The sequence below is a fragment of the Centruroides vittatus genome, unplaced genomic scaffold, assembly GCF_030686945.1.
Source record: "Centruroides vittatus isolate TY-2023 unplaced genomic scaffold, ASM3068694v2 contig_1768, whole genome shotgun sequence".
NCBI classification, from domain to species: domain Eukaryota; kingdom Metazoa; phylum Arthropoda; class Arachnida; order Scorpiones; family Buthidae; genus Centruroides; species Centruroides vittatus.
The window spans coordinates 316,971-334,846 of record NW_027121079.1 but is presented as its reverse complement, the minus strand read 5'-3'; the positions used below and the strand labels follow the sequence as shown (position 1 = coordinate 334,846).

The window sequence follows — 17,876 nt, the reverse complement described above, 5'->3', positions numbered from 1 at the left end:
TTGGAATTTTTTGTACTTTTGATATAATTTTCTTAATAAAGACGTGGTGGGTCCTTTATTTTAATATAATAAAAAATAATTTAAAATGGTTTCGCAAACAGTCGGTTAGTAAACTTACAGTCTGCTAAATTACCGTATTTACTCGCATATAAGACAAGGTTTTTATTCATTTCTCACTGCTTCAAATAACTAGGTCGTACTATTTGCGGGAATGAATAATTCTTTGCGTTTTTACAATAATTTCTGTGAACTGTGTATTCTTCGTGTTGTCATTATAGGTCTACAATCTATTTATCGTAAGTTGGCACCTACTGTAAACAAATTAACACACACACCCCTTTGTTTATTGGTTTAGTTCTACATCCATCAATTAAAAACCACATTGCATCTCATTCGTTCGCAGAAAATAGTTTCTCCCTCTTTATAAAAACATTAGAGAAATACAGGACACTTAGCAATGATTATAAATGTAGTTATTTTATATTAGTTCAATTGTTATTTTTAATGAAAATTAGCACATTCTAAATCACTAAAAATAAACTTTTTCTGGTAGAGTGCACTATGATGTTTCAACTTTGTTTTCCATTCTTCACGTATTAAGGCAAACATAATTGTTCGCTTTAATATGTGCATTTGATAATATTATGTGATTAGACGAAATAAAATTAGAATTGTATTAATAAATCTAATTTTCTTTATTTTGACCTCTAAAGTCACATATCGTCCTAAACACGAGATCTTTTTATACCCGAATGAATACGGTATTATTAATTTCTCACAGAGTAGCGTGAAGAGATCGAATTGTGTCCTTGTTGCAAAATTTCGGCTATCGAAATGATCCTATGATGTTAAATGATACTGATGTCTCTGATATTTTAATCAGACTGGCAAATAATTATATAAATGAGTTTAAAGATAGAGCTGCTAACTACAAATATAATAAGTGGTATTTGGATGTTTTTAATGAATGGGAGTTGGTGATCTATTTGAATACAGAAAGACCATTCTGCATTATACTGGCAGTGTTATATGTGCGATGTAATGTATTTAGAAAAATGATGGCTCCTTGTATGGATTATTGTGAATTCTGTGACACTCATGTTAATTTAATGCTTTTCATTTAGAAATTGAATGTAAGGCTCTGCAGTCAGTCAGCCAAAGGTGTTTTGGTGAAGATTATTTTTCAGTTCAATCATATAAGCAACTGTTATAAGATTATAATAAATATCATTGTATTTATAGTTTTATTATTTAGATAAATAATTAAAGCAGCTTAATTTGTTTAGACTAAGATACTTCTCTTCAGAAATTTCACCATCAGGCAGTGTGAATATAGTAAATTAGTGGATGATTTAGTTTTAGACAGTTGGCAGCGTTTATGTCGGCGTCTTTGGGCATATTATAATTAATAATTTCATTTTTTCAGATAATTGTTTAATTTTCCTCTATATTATTTTATAGTACTATTTGTGTGCATCAACTATTTGCTGCCATTTTGTGTGCATTTTCTTATTTGTTTTGTGGATATAACTCATTATTATTGTTCATTTTGTTTGTTATTGATATAAACTTTTTATTATTCCTTTTTTCTTTTAACAGGCTAATTGTTACACGATGTACTGTTAATATTAATGTACTTTGTACTGGAATTGATACTAATGATTGTAATGTTTTCTTGTTCTCTTGTAATATGCCCATACCAACACAGTTTCCCTTGTACTATTAAATAAATAAAAAATAATAATAATTAAAAACAAATTGAATTCTATCACATTTCATTTTCTAAAACCACTAAATTGGAACTTGTTCTGTTCCAGGATGCTGATAAATTAAACTGTTTGTCTTAACTCTATGAAGTACAAATATTGATAATATTAATTTAATTTCATGTACACTATATATAAAATATTTGACAAGTTTATGAAAGATAATCTTAAAATTTATATAAATATAAATTTATCTATATTTATGTTTTCACTATTTTTTTAATTGCTAGAAACATATATATAAAATATTAAAAGAATGAAGTCTCTAACCTATTTCACTGTTATAACCAGAATCACTCCAACAATTGTAACAGTTTGTGTTATTTTTTAAATTTGAATTGTTATTCGTATAAGTATTTATCTGAAATGATTAAAAACTTATGTTACATTATCTCAAAAGTTAAATTTTACATAAAAATAATTAGAAAAAAAAACATGATATTTAAACTAAAATATAAAATTCCGTTTAATTCATAAATTCCTTGAAATTAATGATATTTTATATGCATGTCTTTTGATTGGTTTATTATAAAAATTCTTTTACTAGATCCAAATCTGCAGCATTTTTATACCAAATGAATATGTAAAAATAAGAAGACCTCAGTATGCATCATTTCACCCTTTCTACTTATAAAATATTAAATTCTTTTTTTGTTACAACCAGATTTCTTCACTCAAAAGAATTTAAAATACCAAAAGTTTGAAATTTTTTTTTTTCGTAGATTAGAAGCAGATCTCGATAGAGATAAAAAAACGTTCGTACGTGCAAGTAAATATTATTATATTTTACAGGACATAAAAAGGTTTTGAAAGGGCTTTTTGTAAACTATTCTTCCACACCATTCATATGATATAAAACATACAAAATATCCATTTCAACTAGTTCTTATTAACGATTTAATTGTATTTTTCTGTTACTTGTAATTAAAATAAGTTCAGCTGTGGCTTATAATAAATGTAATATTTAGGAACTGTCCATAAATTACACGCGCACTTTTCTAGACACTTTTATTTCATCTATCTTATTCTTTCAGTTTTGTCAATGTTTCCGTACTTTTTTCTGCGCTTCAATAAATCTCCCTCGTTAAACTTTTATCACTTCACAAATACTAAATAAATAGGTAGAAACAAAACAAGAAATTTTGAAATAAATCTAATATAATGCATAAACTGTATAAAATTTAATAAAATAAATGGACTTCCACTAAAGGTGAACTTCTTTCCTCCCCTTCAGTTACCAACAGAAAATGTGAAGTCAACACTTCACACGAGGCCCCCTAATTCAAATTTGCCTTGATCCCATGAACTTATAACTCGACACTGTTTATTTGTCTGTTTTAACGATTCGAATAGGGCGATCAACTCAATTGTATTATTTATAATTAGTCATAGTAATTCATGCTTAAAATTCGTTTACATTGCAATTTTTAATCATAGTTTAATTTTAAAAATCCCGTGAGTACAGTTAATCCTCCGGTAGAAAAGTTTACAATTTTCACCTACGTAACTCTGTTATCAGATTTAAAAAGGACAGACGAATAGAAGGTTTATAGCAGAATTTACAGGTCTGAAATTTGAAAATTTTCGTCCACTTCATATCACGAGTGAATTCAGGAAAATGATAAAGAATAAGTTTTAAAGAAAGAATTAAATAAATCTAAATTTAATGACATAATGAAGGATCCTAGAGCCACCTTTCTCACTATTGTCTGTTTGACAGTTTTTATATGTAGACATGATGGATCCTTTCGAGTTCAGCTGACTTCTCTTACTTCAAAATTGTAACATTTTCCCTCGCAGTCATGCATTTAAGTAGACAAGGTTGATTTTAAATTTTTGCAAGGGGTAATGTAAACATAGAAAGTTTGCAAATGATGCTTTTAAAGCAGGCATGTCAAACTCATGCGATATTACGGGCCACACGATCTATTTTGTATAAGTCGGGGGCCGCACGTTTTCAATGTTCAAAAAATTAATAAAATACGATTTTTAGAATGATTATATTATGTATTTATTAGACTCAATATATTGTATATTATACGTACAGTACATAGACATTTTATATTTCATATTATTTTTTAAACTTAAAAACATTTTATATTTTTTATAAAAAACAAAAGTTATAATAAGAAATAAACAAAATCACAGTTTAGTATTACTTTTTAGAAGATATTTGACAACGTTTTTCACAAAGCGAGTCATCAAAATTTGGATGAATATATTCAGCCGATGCAATTTTTAAAATTGATGGTAAATGTTGATCGGTTAACCTCGACCTTTCTGAATTTTTGTTATTTTTTATAAAAGAAAATAATTGCTCCCATAATTAAGTGCTTCCGAACATAGCCGGTATAACAAACGATAACATTTTAGGAAACCGATCTACAAATAAATGTGTATAAAAATCTGGAATTCCAACTTGCATATTTTTTTGCTTTAGCAAATTATCACATTGGATTTTAATTAATTCCATTTGTAAGTTTTCATCAACGATTTCAATATCGATAGATAGAGGTGAAGTAAAAAGACGAAATTGTAATTTACAGCTTTTAAAATTAGAAAATCTTCGATCGAATTCTGTAAATTTTGATTTAGGTGATTTAAGCAATAGATATCGGCAGCTTTCAAAGCTTTCTTTTCCTATTTGTTTTCGCCAAAGTAATTATTTTTGTTTGAAAGCGTTAATATTATCAAATAGCGTTGTCACAACGATTTTTTGCCTCGAAGCTTAAGATTAGGTCGATTAAGATGACTTGTAATATCAACCGAGAAAGCCGGGACCTATATCCTTTGTCCATCTTTTAATTCAGCGCATTCATAATTTTTTCTTTCCAAGAAAATTATGATTTCGTCCAGCAATTTGAAAAATCGTTTTAGCACTTTATGACTCGAAAGCCAACGAACTTCCGTATAATATGGTAGATCGGTGTATTCACATTCCATAAATAAAGCGAATTGAGATTATTAAATCCACCTGCCCGAATATAATTTACAAACCACAAAAATTATGACGTTTACAAAGTAGATTCACACAAACAGTCAAAGTTCCGAAAGTCGCTATTCCTGAACAGATCCGTCGAAAAGACACCTGGCGACGTATACTTCGGATACAGTCACTCGTCACGGCAATAGTAGACGAAACACCTTACCGCAGAGCGCGCAAACGTCCGCCTTGACATTCCAGCAAACACTTGACTTTCGCGTCAAAACCTTTCCTTTTATACGGATTGTAGCAATCGCTGATGGACAGATCGGCACGTAGCAGTGTTCCACGATGTTCGCCGGCCAATCATCGTTCGTATATTGAAAGCCGCGGCCGTTATCCAACCGTCTTTCCTAGTGTCGACCAATTTGAATTGGTTGGACGAAATACGAAACGGACAAACACAAAGAGGGCGGGAATCGTACAGTTCAAAAAACTTCAAACTTTCCAACTTCGAGCGTCAAAGCTTGATATTTAAAAATTTTTTTAAAGTCTCGGCGGGCCGCAACCCAGGTATTGGTGGGCCGCATGCGGCCCGCAGGCCGCGTGTTTGACATGCCTGTTTTAAAGCAACACAAGAGTCGTATACAAAAGTACATTTTACTCACCTGTGTATATTTATGGTCCAGATTTAATTCTACACAACTTTTCGGTATCCGTATTTAATTCTTTCTTGCAATTCTTTAAAACTTCAAACTTTACATCACCTGGGTTCAATGTAAATTCTGAATATTCATTTTCTGGCTCTACTTTTATCTTCATTTTCTCAGTTTAAAATGTTTTTCATTTGTCAACAATCTGTTTTGAATGGAAGGTTTTAAAACTGCCGAGTTTGAGTTTACATTTGCCTAAATAAATAAATAAAATTCATATAATAAAAAACACTTACTGTTACCTCTCCTAGTCAAATAGTGTGTCCTCAATCAATATCAATTAATAAATATCCATATTAATTTTACTCGAATTATTGAATAAGTAAGGCTATTTCACACTATGACTGATTGCTCCGATCCGATTAAAAATATTTAACTTTCTAGGTCGACCCGAGTACTTCGACCTAAGTACTGTACAAGTTATTTAACTTATTAAAGCTGTCCAAGTAGAACGATCCGTTTGTCCACCGACTGCTGTTGCCCTGGCAACACGTCTTAGAGCACAGCCTACAATAAGAACAGCCTAGTCAAATGGGGGAAATCCCATTGAGGAGTTGTGTCCAAGCGAAAATATTTTCTCCCGCTAGATGGAGCCACACAACGGACCATAACAACACACTGATTAAGTTATCCTAGCTACATGCTGTCATATGTTCGTAAAATAAAACAGGATATAACAAATTATTGATTTTTTTTTAATTAAGATTTTGCCCGGATTTCTGCAGAACAATCTAAATCAATAGACATGTTATCAATAATTATCTACACGGTTTAATGCAATAATAATTAATAGGGTAGATGTACTGTACCTATTCTGGCCACATTAAGACAATTTTCAACTTTAAAAAATATTTTTATATTCTTACATTTTTTAAAGCAACGAAACAATAAAAATAATGCAAAAACATGTTCTCTTTTACTTTATTACATTAATTTTTATTAATTTTAACATTTTATAAACAAAAATTTAAAGTTTTTAAAAATATTACAAAAATCACCAGTTTTTACCACGCCTGTACCAGTTGTGGCCACCCCATGTGTATAGAGATGACACTTTTATTATTTTTCGTGATAAAGGTTTATTATTTGAACTTTGCAGTCTACGATTCTCCCGAATATATGTGTCGTTCACAGTTCTCTTTTTCAATCCTGGTTTATAATCTGATTCCAGAAAGTGCGTACTGCAGACAACTGACCAGTCACTTGGCTTCCAAAGTTTTGAACTGTTTTCATCTGTAAATTTTAAAAATAGATAGTATAACTAATAGATTTACTGTATAAGCTACCTATAAATAATTTGTATGCATAAATAGATAAATTGTACAAAAGTTTAAAATGCACTTGCAATCTAGCCTAATCTCATTGCAGTTAGGGGTCGTGCAAAAACCGTACTTGTCCTCATTAAGGGAAGAGTATATGTATTTAATTTTATTTGTATTTAAAAAGCTGAAATTAAGCACTTTTCAAATACACCCATGTGATTTTTAGCAATGTCTTTCTACCGTTTTTGAAATATCAGAGAAATTCAATAAAAGGAAGCGTTGCTATGCAAAAAGTTTTAACATCATGTTGATCGAGTTATGAAGTTAGAGGAATATTAATTTTTTCAGATTTTTAAAAATATATTTAATATTAAAAAATGTTAACTAAAGATCGCGCCGGATATGTGAGACCAATTCGACTCACGTAGGGTTAATTATGGAGTATTAAATATATCTTACCTTTTCTGCTGACAGCTTTTATCCATTTTCAACGTAAATTCTCTTCCACGGGATATTCGTGAAAACTTGTTCCAACTTTTTTTCGATTTGTTTGATGTACAAAATGGCATAGAGCAATGAACCATTTTAAATCAAACCTTTTAAAAATTCACCAGTATCTTGATATAAAGTATTTTCGAAATTTTAATTTTTTAAATCTCTCATAAGCACGTCTTTGCAACAGAATTAGCATTGATCACTTGATCGAATAGTCCCATCATCAGCGCTCCTAGTGAGGACTATGTGCAAACCGCCTCAGGAATCGACACACGTGTTCAGAACAAATGACTAGGCTGTTCTTATTGTAGGCTGTGGTAGGACGTACCATTAGAGTCGGACCAGTCGGACCAGTCGAACCAGTCGGCCATAGTACGAAAGAACCCTAACAAAGACAGGCAAGTAAACTCAGTGTGTTTGTTCGCGTTGTAGCAGTAAACAAGGGGTGTACACTAAAAGTTAATAGAAGTGAGTCAACAGGTAGCACGTCACCAACTCGCGTCATAGTTTGTAGATACGAAACCTACGTGATATATGATAAATATTGTTCCTAGAACTCACCTCGTGTTTATCACTCGACAGGCAAACACCGTTGTTACATCGTCAGTCGTTTCTGTTAGGTCTTTAAATATTTTGTTCATCCACCTCTTACTGGGTCTAATCTAGGTCTTCTCACCTTCATTAGCGGCATTGATGCTATAAAATATCGAAGATTTAAGGTAGAGTTAATGGGAGACATACGTAACTCCATTGGGTGCATTCACTCGCAACGAAAAGCGGTGACACAAACGCATTTTCGCTATGAGACTGCGCATCCACACAAGCGACAACCTAATTACATTTCGGCGCATGCGTACAGTATTCAAGATGGCGATCGATACCGATACAGCCGCTATCCACGTGTTTACAAATTCTGTTTTGTACGGCTTTATTTAACTAGAAAATCTCGTCGAAGATTTGCGATGAGAGATATTTTTTTGGATCGAGAAAGAACTGGTGTACAAAATACGTTTATTCTTCGATCAAGATCTGTCGATAGAGAATATTACTTCGACTAAGATTCGTTTGTTTTTTCTTTGAATTAAATTATATGTGATTATTAGTGTAGAATGTCTTAAATTTATTATCCTTTCCTGTTTATTCTAATGTCACTCATCTCAGTTAACCGCATCGTTCTTTCTACCATTAAAACACCACGTGATATTATTTTCTCACGTGACTAACAGACGAACCGTTATTAGCTGATAGAAACGCGTCATGGCGAACTTAATGACGATTTTACTCATTACTAAAATTTGTAAGTTTTATAAATCTCGTTCCTACCGTGAAAATGAAGGATTTTTCCAGGTTATAATATTTAAAAATATAAAACATTTTAAAAATTAAATATGATAACAGATGGCGCCAGCAAAACTTCAAATCTTACCGAGAAAGTTGCGTGTTGGTTGCTGGTTTATCCTTTTATCGAATTTTCCTTTCGAATGAAGAGAGAGAGTTCACATAATAACTTAAATATAATATACGTTAAAGTTTTCACAATTATTTTATAAATCGGAGATATTTCTGTTCGTCTTCGAATTTTTCCTTTTTTTTTTTAAGTGCGTCGCAGGTTGAGGAATTTCTTTCGCACAGGCAACAAGTTCCACGTGACAGACTCCAGGAAACTATCCTGCGTGAGGGTGATCTCATTTTTAAGCACAAAACTCCTTCAATTTGAACTGTCGAAACAAGATTTCTACTCGACTGTTTAGGCAAAGTGGCAACGCCTTCTGTTGGTAACTAGTAAATCTAGGGGGACGAAAAGAAACAGATGTACGACAGGGGCTACTGGAGGCAGAGACCGCAGGCAAAAGTTGGGGTCAAAGACAATCTTTTAAAACTGGTGTGAAGCAACATTGAGTTTAAGAATTTTTAGATTTGGATAACGATGTTCGGTAAGGACACAAAGTGTGAATTTCATAGAAAAGTTTTTCCTGAAAAGATTTCCAAGTTTTTCTCACACAGGCAAGAGTCGGTTAAAGAGCGTTGGTGTATATTAACAGAAAATTAATTTTTCTTTTAATTTTGTTTTACAAAAACGGGAAAATATACAACAAATATAACAAACTTTCGTTAAATATAAATTATGAACTTTGGATTCTCACGTAATATTAATTCTTTATTGAATTTTCTGCATCAATTATACTATTTTTAATTAATTGCAACTGTCGTTTCTTTCCACATAACTATTAAAAATTATTATAGTTTTGTTTCGCCCAAAAGATAATCAAATTTATATTCATTTTCATCTTTTAGTAGTTTTATTTATTTATTTTATAAATTTGCCTGGTTTTTAAATTGTCTTTTAATTTTAACTACTAATTACAAGAGAGTTAACATTAAAGTATCAGGCTACCTAGTGAGGAGCAAATCTATTTAGAGACCCAATAAGACTCAAGTCCTGGGTCCTCAAGTGTCAAGGGCGCACAAAAATTGAATTATTATCATAAATTTTAATACGTTTTTATTAATATTTCATAAATAAATATATTTCAACTCTGGGTTTTATGTTATTAAATTGGGGTTTAAAATTTATTTTAAACTGCATTTTAGCTGCAAATATCACCTGTGCTGGTGACGTGTTACCACTGGGATCTTTTCAGTCAACCTTGAAGTGCACCCCTTGTTTACTGCGAGAATGGAACAATAATAATTACTGGTCTTTGCTCTAAATTTCGAATGAACATTTATTAATTAATTATAATTAATTCTTTGATTGAATGCAGATTGTTGACATACGAGAATATCGTAAATCGAGAAAATGAAGATAAAAGAAGAGTATGAAACGAAATATTCGGACTTTACGACTGAACGAAAGGAAGAAAAATTTGAAGTAGATTTTAAAAATTTCAAGAGAGAATTCAATACTGATGTGAAGTGTTATAAAAGAATTAAATCGGAACCCTTAGAGGTGAGTGAAAAATATTTTTTTTTTTTTTTTTTTTTGTAAGATCTGTGTTGCTTTAAGGACGAGAAACATAACTGAAATGATAAAATATATTGTGAGAAATAGAAAAAAATAATAATTTTAAAATATTTTAGACTTGATAAACACTAATGTTGTGTGTTTTTTCTTCAAAGACACTTGGCAAGTTTTTTATCAGATATCTTTATTCATTCTTCGTCAACGTGAATTTTTAATTGTTTGTAATTTCTGGAAACGATAAGAGAAATAAATGTAGTAATTAAGTTTTCATTTATTTATTTCATATTTGCAGACTAAAAAATTACTAGTCACAAGAAGGCGTCAATTAACTACTACGGCCCGCGGAAAAAACGTAAAATTTATTCTGGCCCATGTTATAAAAAAGGTTGCCCACCCTAGACTCTAGGGTCCATTCGTATTCATTTGTTCGATAAGCCAGTAAAAACCGTAGACTTCTCTAAATGCAGTTTTAATTGATTATCTGACGTACTTAATAAATAAACAAGTTCAATATAATTACCTCTGTTATTAGATTCAATACAGTCGTTATACCCTCTAAATGCCAATTCTTGCTTTGATAAAAAACATGTAATATCTATTAATTTAGATACAATATATCTATTAGCCATAACTATCTTCTTATAATTTTCAATATTAATTTTATATTGTTTACTAATGTTAAATTCTATTCTATTTTGATTTCCAAATTGCTTCAATTTTACGAAAGAATCGATGTGTCATTTACGATTTTCGTGTCTTTTTCTAGCTTTACTCAAATTATTTAAATCGTCAAAGCCACACACTAACTTTATTTGAAAATAATAGGCAAGGCCAACAAAACAATTTTTGCATTTTTGTGTATCCACAAAGCCATTTTATGTCTTGATAAATTTTATCGTGAAAATGTCCAACAAATTTTTTTGTTGAAGTATTTATATTTAATTTAGGCATTGGTCTTTCTCTTTTAATAATGTTTTCTTTTTCATTATATGGTCTTGAGCCAAAACTTTTTTAAAGTAAATTTTCAATATCACAATTACAGTCTAAATCGCTAGCCATGATATAATGGCTAAAATTAAAAATAAAATTATTAAAACTTAGTAAATTAAAATTTGTGATGGGTATACAATTATACATACCTCGTACAAAATATTTAATTGTATGAATATTCTTTTAAAGAAAATTATAATTAAATGTAGATTTGCGAAGAAACGTATATAAAAATAACATAAAATATTATTTACTTTTTAAATATTAAAACTATCCTCTTAGTTAAAATTGTTCTCTACTAGTGGCTCATGGATGGAATCAGAGACGATTTTGGTAGGTGTGCAGTGCGTGCATGAATGACAAATCCCGAGAGTGCCGATACCGGTTAATGCCAAATGCCTCTTTTGTCGCATCACTAGTATATCTCAAAGGACGCGACAGGGCTGTTGTAAATTTTAAACGTTTCTTTCTCACCATAGATGTAAAAATCTACATATGTTAAACTTAATAGCCATTTGTTTTCTAACTAATTCGTTTAGTACCAGGTGTACATGGAAATCAGTTTCCCACTGTACTGAGCTAGTAATTGCTTCGGTTAAGCTTTTGTTTAAGTCAGCAGGGTTTTATTTATGTCACCATTCCCTAATCTTTTAATTATTTAACTACTTCTTAGTAGAAATAAGTCGAAAACAGTTACTTTGTACTTGAATATCTGCAGTCTTGGGAAAATAATGTAAAGACAAATTTTTCTGACAACAAATATATAAATCGTAAACTTAAGGAAAATAAATTCTAGAGCCTTTTTTGAACCTTGTATGTGTCATTCATTAAATTTGGTTGTAAATGATGCTGTCAAAGTAACAGTTAATTTTTTAACATTATACAAGAATTGTGTACGTTTTTTCTGCATTCCCTTACCGATGGGACAAACTAAATCGTAATATCACCGGTTTAACGTTGAAATCCGTAAGTAATATAAGATGGGAGAGTAGAATAAACGCAGAATAAATACAGTCAAACTTGTTTTTGTGCGGTGGATAGGGACCGCATAAAAAAAACACATAAAAAGTCGCGCAAAACTTCACGAGTGGCCATAAACAATAGTTTTCGCAACACAATTAAAAAAATATTTTTTTATGCAGTGAATAGGAACCGCATAAAAAAGTCTCACGTAGAAAATAACTCGAAACTGTACGAAATAACTCGGAATTGCTTTTTTAACTCCTTGGGCCTTTTTCTGCAACACCTAATGGGGAAAAAAATCCTCTAAAAATTTTAATTTTTATATTAATTAATTATTTCCACTTAAATACGAATCTAACATTAAAAAGTTAAAAATAATCGTTAAATAATGATTTTATTTGATAAATATAGCTGCAGGAAGTGTTATTTCATTTAACAAGGCGTGAAATTTCACACCCGCAGTCTAAAAGCTGGAGGGGAGCTAACTTACTGCATTTGTTCAAATATAACATAATATTTATGGTTTTTATTGTATTAAAATAAGAGGGGACCGAAATAAACGTACGAGAAAAAAATTTTAATGAATAAAAAATGAAAAAACCTGCTGATGTCATAGAAAACATCCAATAGAGTTTTTAGAAATTTTACAGGAGTCAATTATGTTCCAATTTGATTGAAATTTTCATATACCGCACAAAAAAAAACGCACAAAAACAAATCGCACAGAAAAAGACCGCACAAAAGCAAGTTTGACTGTATATCAAATATTTTAATGGATTTTTTAAAAATCCTGTCAACTATACAGAACTATCATAAAAACATGCCAGTAAACTCCTATCGGTTGGGTTAAGTTATAAATCTAGTCCAAGGGTGGGCAACCTTTTTTATAACATGGGCCACAATAAATTTTACGTTTTTTCCGCGGGCCGTAGTAGTTAATTGACGCCTTATGTGACTTGTAATTTTTTCGTCTGCAAATATGAAATAAATAAAAAAAAAGTTAATTACTACACTTATCGTTTTTTTCACATGTAGTATAGAAATTTGTAATAAGATACATAATGCAGTTATAATAAAATATGAATTTTAATTAATTCAAAGTACGTTAAAATATGAAAATTTATATTTTAGAAAATACAAGGGAAGGTCATTGGAAGGGGGAAGCAGCGCTTCCATTGCTTCCAATGACGGCACGCCACTGTTTCGTATCAATTTTTTTTTTCTGTACTATATTAACGTCAGTTTTATCTATGCTGCAGTTATGAGCTGTGCAATGTTCGTAAAAAAAACAGAGTTTATTTTATTATGAGATCAGCCGGGGGCACGAAGTCTGGGAAGTTGTTGCTACCACTTAATCGGCAGGTCAATCGCGTGACGACTCTAGTTTGTCATATGAGATGGCTTATTATAGACATGGGCAAATGCGGCTCTTGCTGAAAGTGTTAATTTCTGCTTTTTATTATTATTTTTACAATTTTATTTCAACAATTTTGTGAAAATATGTAATTATATACATGTAATATTTAATAATTCATTTCCAGGTTAGTGCAATAAATTAAATTGACATTTTAAATCTATTTTTTTAAAACAAGTTCTCGACCTGGATGGGGGACACCTTATCCTTCCCTGTCTTACTATACAGTACTATCCGCCACGACAGTACAGAACTGCGGCTCCCATGTATTTTGCATAACCTACATTTCGGCTCTCACTGAACTCATGCTTGCCCACCTCTGGCTTATTACTAACAATTTCGAGTGGCGGTGGGACTTATATTAATTCGTGAAAGATAGGTGATTTCGCGATCATCAGTCTCCGCTATCTTCTAACGTCAGGATCTCCGGACACCAGGTGATCAGATTTAGGACGCGGATCACCACGCGTTTTAAATCAATGTTGATAAGCAGGGCTAACGGTATAACAAATGAGAGTGCTCCGATAACATAACCAAAATAAAACCAATCTGATTATAAACAAATAACAATATTTAATTAAACTAAACTAAATCTGAATACAATAAAATACAAATGAAAATATAATAAACGAAATTACAATAATACATTCGAGTCTTAACTCGTAAGCGAATTTAACTATCGACTTAAATCTATTATTAACCTATTCGCGCTAAATCTAACACTATGCGCAAAGAGAAATGTATGTCAATTTCTTCTACCTTAAGAATACTTTTCTTCATTTCATTATTCGGAGGATCTTGCCTGTAGTATGGCACTTAAACCAAATAAATTCCAACTTGTATGAATTGTAACTAAAGCGAGAAATTCTTCGTATTGAAGGGTTATCTTGCTTGTAGAATTCTTCCTTGCATGAGACTACTTTAGCTTTAGTGTGGCGGTTCGATGCACTGCGCAATGACCATGTGGCGATTCCGGACTTCGTAGAACTGCGCAATTAGGAGAGAAAATCATCTCTTTTTATAGACAGGCGGTCGGCCTGCTGTCTCCTAATGATTCATCTCGACTTTGTCGTTAAAATGAAATCAACTTCCGTTGATTAAAGAATGAAGAGAATGATTAGAAGAATGGAGATTTTTTCCAATATCTCTATTCAAATAAACATAATTGATGCTATATAACATTTTGCGATGATCGTTGATTAAAAATGCATTCTCCTTATTTTCTTACATGAGGCATTTTTATTCGAACGGATGAAAACGGAAGTTCTGACGTCGATTAGGAAGTTTTCCAACGGAAACTTTTTTTGAATCATCGGCAAATATTATAAAATATTATTCGAAAATTTAACATATTAAAATATTATATTCGAACCCATAATTTATAAAAAAAAGTGAAAGAGGCCGATTTTCACACGATTATATTTTAAATCCGCGGTGTGTTTTTTAATCTTGTTTCCAATCTTTTTTTTTGTTTCTTCAATGTGTGCTTTTGGTGGTTCACACGTGCAAGGTATTTTGTAAACGACGTCAGTAGTGATGTATTTATCTGGTTGTTTATTTACACCAGGTTTAGTCGTCCGAATTCATTTTTGTAAGTTTCTATAAGTTGGTGCTAGTTTTATATTTATTTTATCGAAACTTTTATTTATCTGTTCGACGAAGACACGAATGTAGTAAAAGGATATGTATCTTAATCTGCTTTTATCTTTGTATTGTTTATTTTCCAGTCTTTTATTGTCGATTTTACTTTCCCACTTATTTATTATTCGTTTTGGGTAGCCGTTTAATAGAAATTTAGTTCGTAGTTCGTTAAGATGTTTTTTCTTCTTATATAGTGAGCTTGTTCTGTTCACGATTTTTTTATAATCCAATATTTTTTTTATGTACTGTGAAATGTTTGAATTGTAGCTTATCTCCTACCTGGTCTCGCATGGTTTAGTATATGGCTCGAATTCAATTCCCTTTGCTTCTGAACACATCGCGGATTTAAAGTATTATAGAATAAACTCTGTTATTTACGAATATTGAACAACTCATAACTGCAGCATAGATAAAACTGATGTTAAAATAGTACACAAAGAAAAAATAAAATTGGTACAAAAGAAAATTTAAAGAAAGCTACGAAATTACAACAGACAAAAATCATATTATTTGTCAAATTGCATCTTAATAAACTATTTTGTAAATATTCATAGAGTATCAGATTCACTTAATTCGGCAAGAGACTACGATAAACTGTATACTTATATATGCTACAAACCAAAAGTCACGTTGTTTCCATTTAAAATTTTACTTTGAAAGGTGTTAAATAGATGACAGGCGCAACAACTAAAAGAAAAGTAGACGATATTTAAAACAAAAAAGTAAATTATTTATTAAACGTATTTTTATGCTTTAGTTTAAATAATTTTTTTTTTTTATTTCTCTTTCTATAAAGATCAATCTGTCAAATAATATAACGTAATCTTTTCTTATTTCAGATAAATATTAAAAGAGAACCAATTTCCACAAACAACACAAACGAATCCACTATTTGGAGTCATTCTGGTTATAAAATAGAAAGAGGTAAGACGCTGAATACTTTTAATGCTATGAAAGTATCTTTCTAGTGATAAGAATAATACATAAATTTATATATCATATCAATCGAATTGATAACATTTGAAAAACTTTGCGAATACGTCGTGTATAATGAATAAGGATTTAAATAGAATTTAATATTATCAATTACATTTAATTTAGTTGACAGATTTCAAACTGTCAATTTAATGGATCAGAATCTTACAACAGAGAAAATTCCAATTTATATGTTTTAGATTTGAATAAAACGAGCAATTATATATTATGGCATCGTCACAATGCTGGGTTGCAATATATAATCATATTTTTAGTGTATTTAATTTAAAATATATGCTCGTTACCTGAAATTAATAGTGGCTTGCCTCTGTACATTATACTTTTACTTTGACAATGGAGTTGTGCCGGTCATTTATTAACTGTTTTCAGGAGAAAAGATTTTAATTGAAATAACGTGACTTACAACGTTCATCAAAACTTCGTACACAGTTAGTCGGTGTCTTCTGCCTCTGATCTTTCCATATTATCTAATTTCGGCTTTAATGTTCGTCCGTTCTCGATATTAAAGAAAGAGTGGCACAAGACAGAGGACAGTGAGAATTTATAGGTCTACAATTTTTTCAAATTACAGCCCAATTATATGATTAAATTCAATCTGTTTAAATAAATAGCGAAAAAGTCTGCTGCTATTTATTTTATTGTTTGTATGGATATATGTTTGTGAAAACAGTGGGTTCTCCATTAATGAGTGCTCAGACTGGGATGTCTTGCTACTTCTCACAGACCCTAAGTGTTTAAAGTACTAATTTTATGTATCTATAAATAAAACTCATCTCTACTTTCAAAATTCAGCCTTTTGCCAATTTATAATATTCAATAATATAAACTAATTGTAACATTTTTGCTGATAAAGTTTCGTAACTCGTTGCCGGATTTTGTTTCTTTTTAAATCAAACTCAAAATAATTATGTGCAATGTCATAGCATTACACATATTTTCTTGCTTATGAGAGCTGGTACCACAGTGAAAGTAAATTATTCATCATTAGCAAACTCGATACATAAACATATCACTCATAAGCTCATAAACTTATATATTACATGAGTTGAAACAAGTATTCATTGCATATACATTTATGTATCATATATGAAACGAAGTGTGAGGAAGTGACACGCAGATACGTAACGCACTGTACTGTACAGTATATCGCACAAACGGTAAGACCCCACTTAACGCGAGAATGCCTTCCTAGACAACAAAGCGCTAAGCGAAACAGCGTTGAACAAGGTCATTTTAACATAGAGTAATTAAAGGGATAGCGAAACACGCGACCAAAAATAAACAAATTTTACTTTAATTTTAAGTTTTTTTATATTAATTTGTATAATAATATATGTTAAATAACACATGGACCTGATCAATGGATCGGGACCTGATCAAAACCATCATCAGCAGGAAATGCAACTATCTAGGCCACATCGCTAAAAACCACCAAAAATACCATCTACTGCCACTTATCTTGGAGGGCAAGATCGAAGGCAAGAAACGTCCAGGCAGACCGAAAACGGCCTGGCTAGATAACATCAGCACCTGGCTTCACATAACTACAGCACAAATTCTACACACAGTGCTAGACAAAGAACAATATTAAAACGAAGTCGCAAACGCCATTCGGCAGCATTAAAAAACAAGAAATAATACAGAATCATATGGACACAGAAATGGAAATTTCATTTTTTTTTGATGAAGGTCCTGACTTTTCTGAAATTCTTGTTCTTTTCCAATAAAGTCGTGAAGTTTCATTTGTC

The 17,876-nt window shown here is 31.1% G+C and overlaps 2 protein-coding genes across 2 annotated transcripts in view; one reads left to right on the top strand and one right to left on the bottom strand.

Annotated features, from left to right (window-relative positions):
• The window catches only part of LOC136969233 (zinc finger protein 271-like), a 320,380-nt gene that overhangs the window by 70,717 nt on the left and 231,787 nt on the right, over positions 1 to 17,876 (bottom strand). The window lies entirely within an intron of this gene.
• LOC136969224 (zinc finger protein 208-like) overlaps positions 1 to 17,876 on the top strand; it is a 72,753-nt gene that overhangs the window by 40,657 nt on the left and 14,220 nt on the right. The window contains 2 exon segments of the mRNA XM_067263313.1: positions 9,957 to 10,109; positions 15,972 to 16,056. Of these exon segments, the coding sequence (XP_067119414.1) occupies positions 9,957 to 10,109; positions 15,972 to 16,056 (238 nt within the window).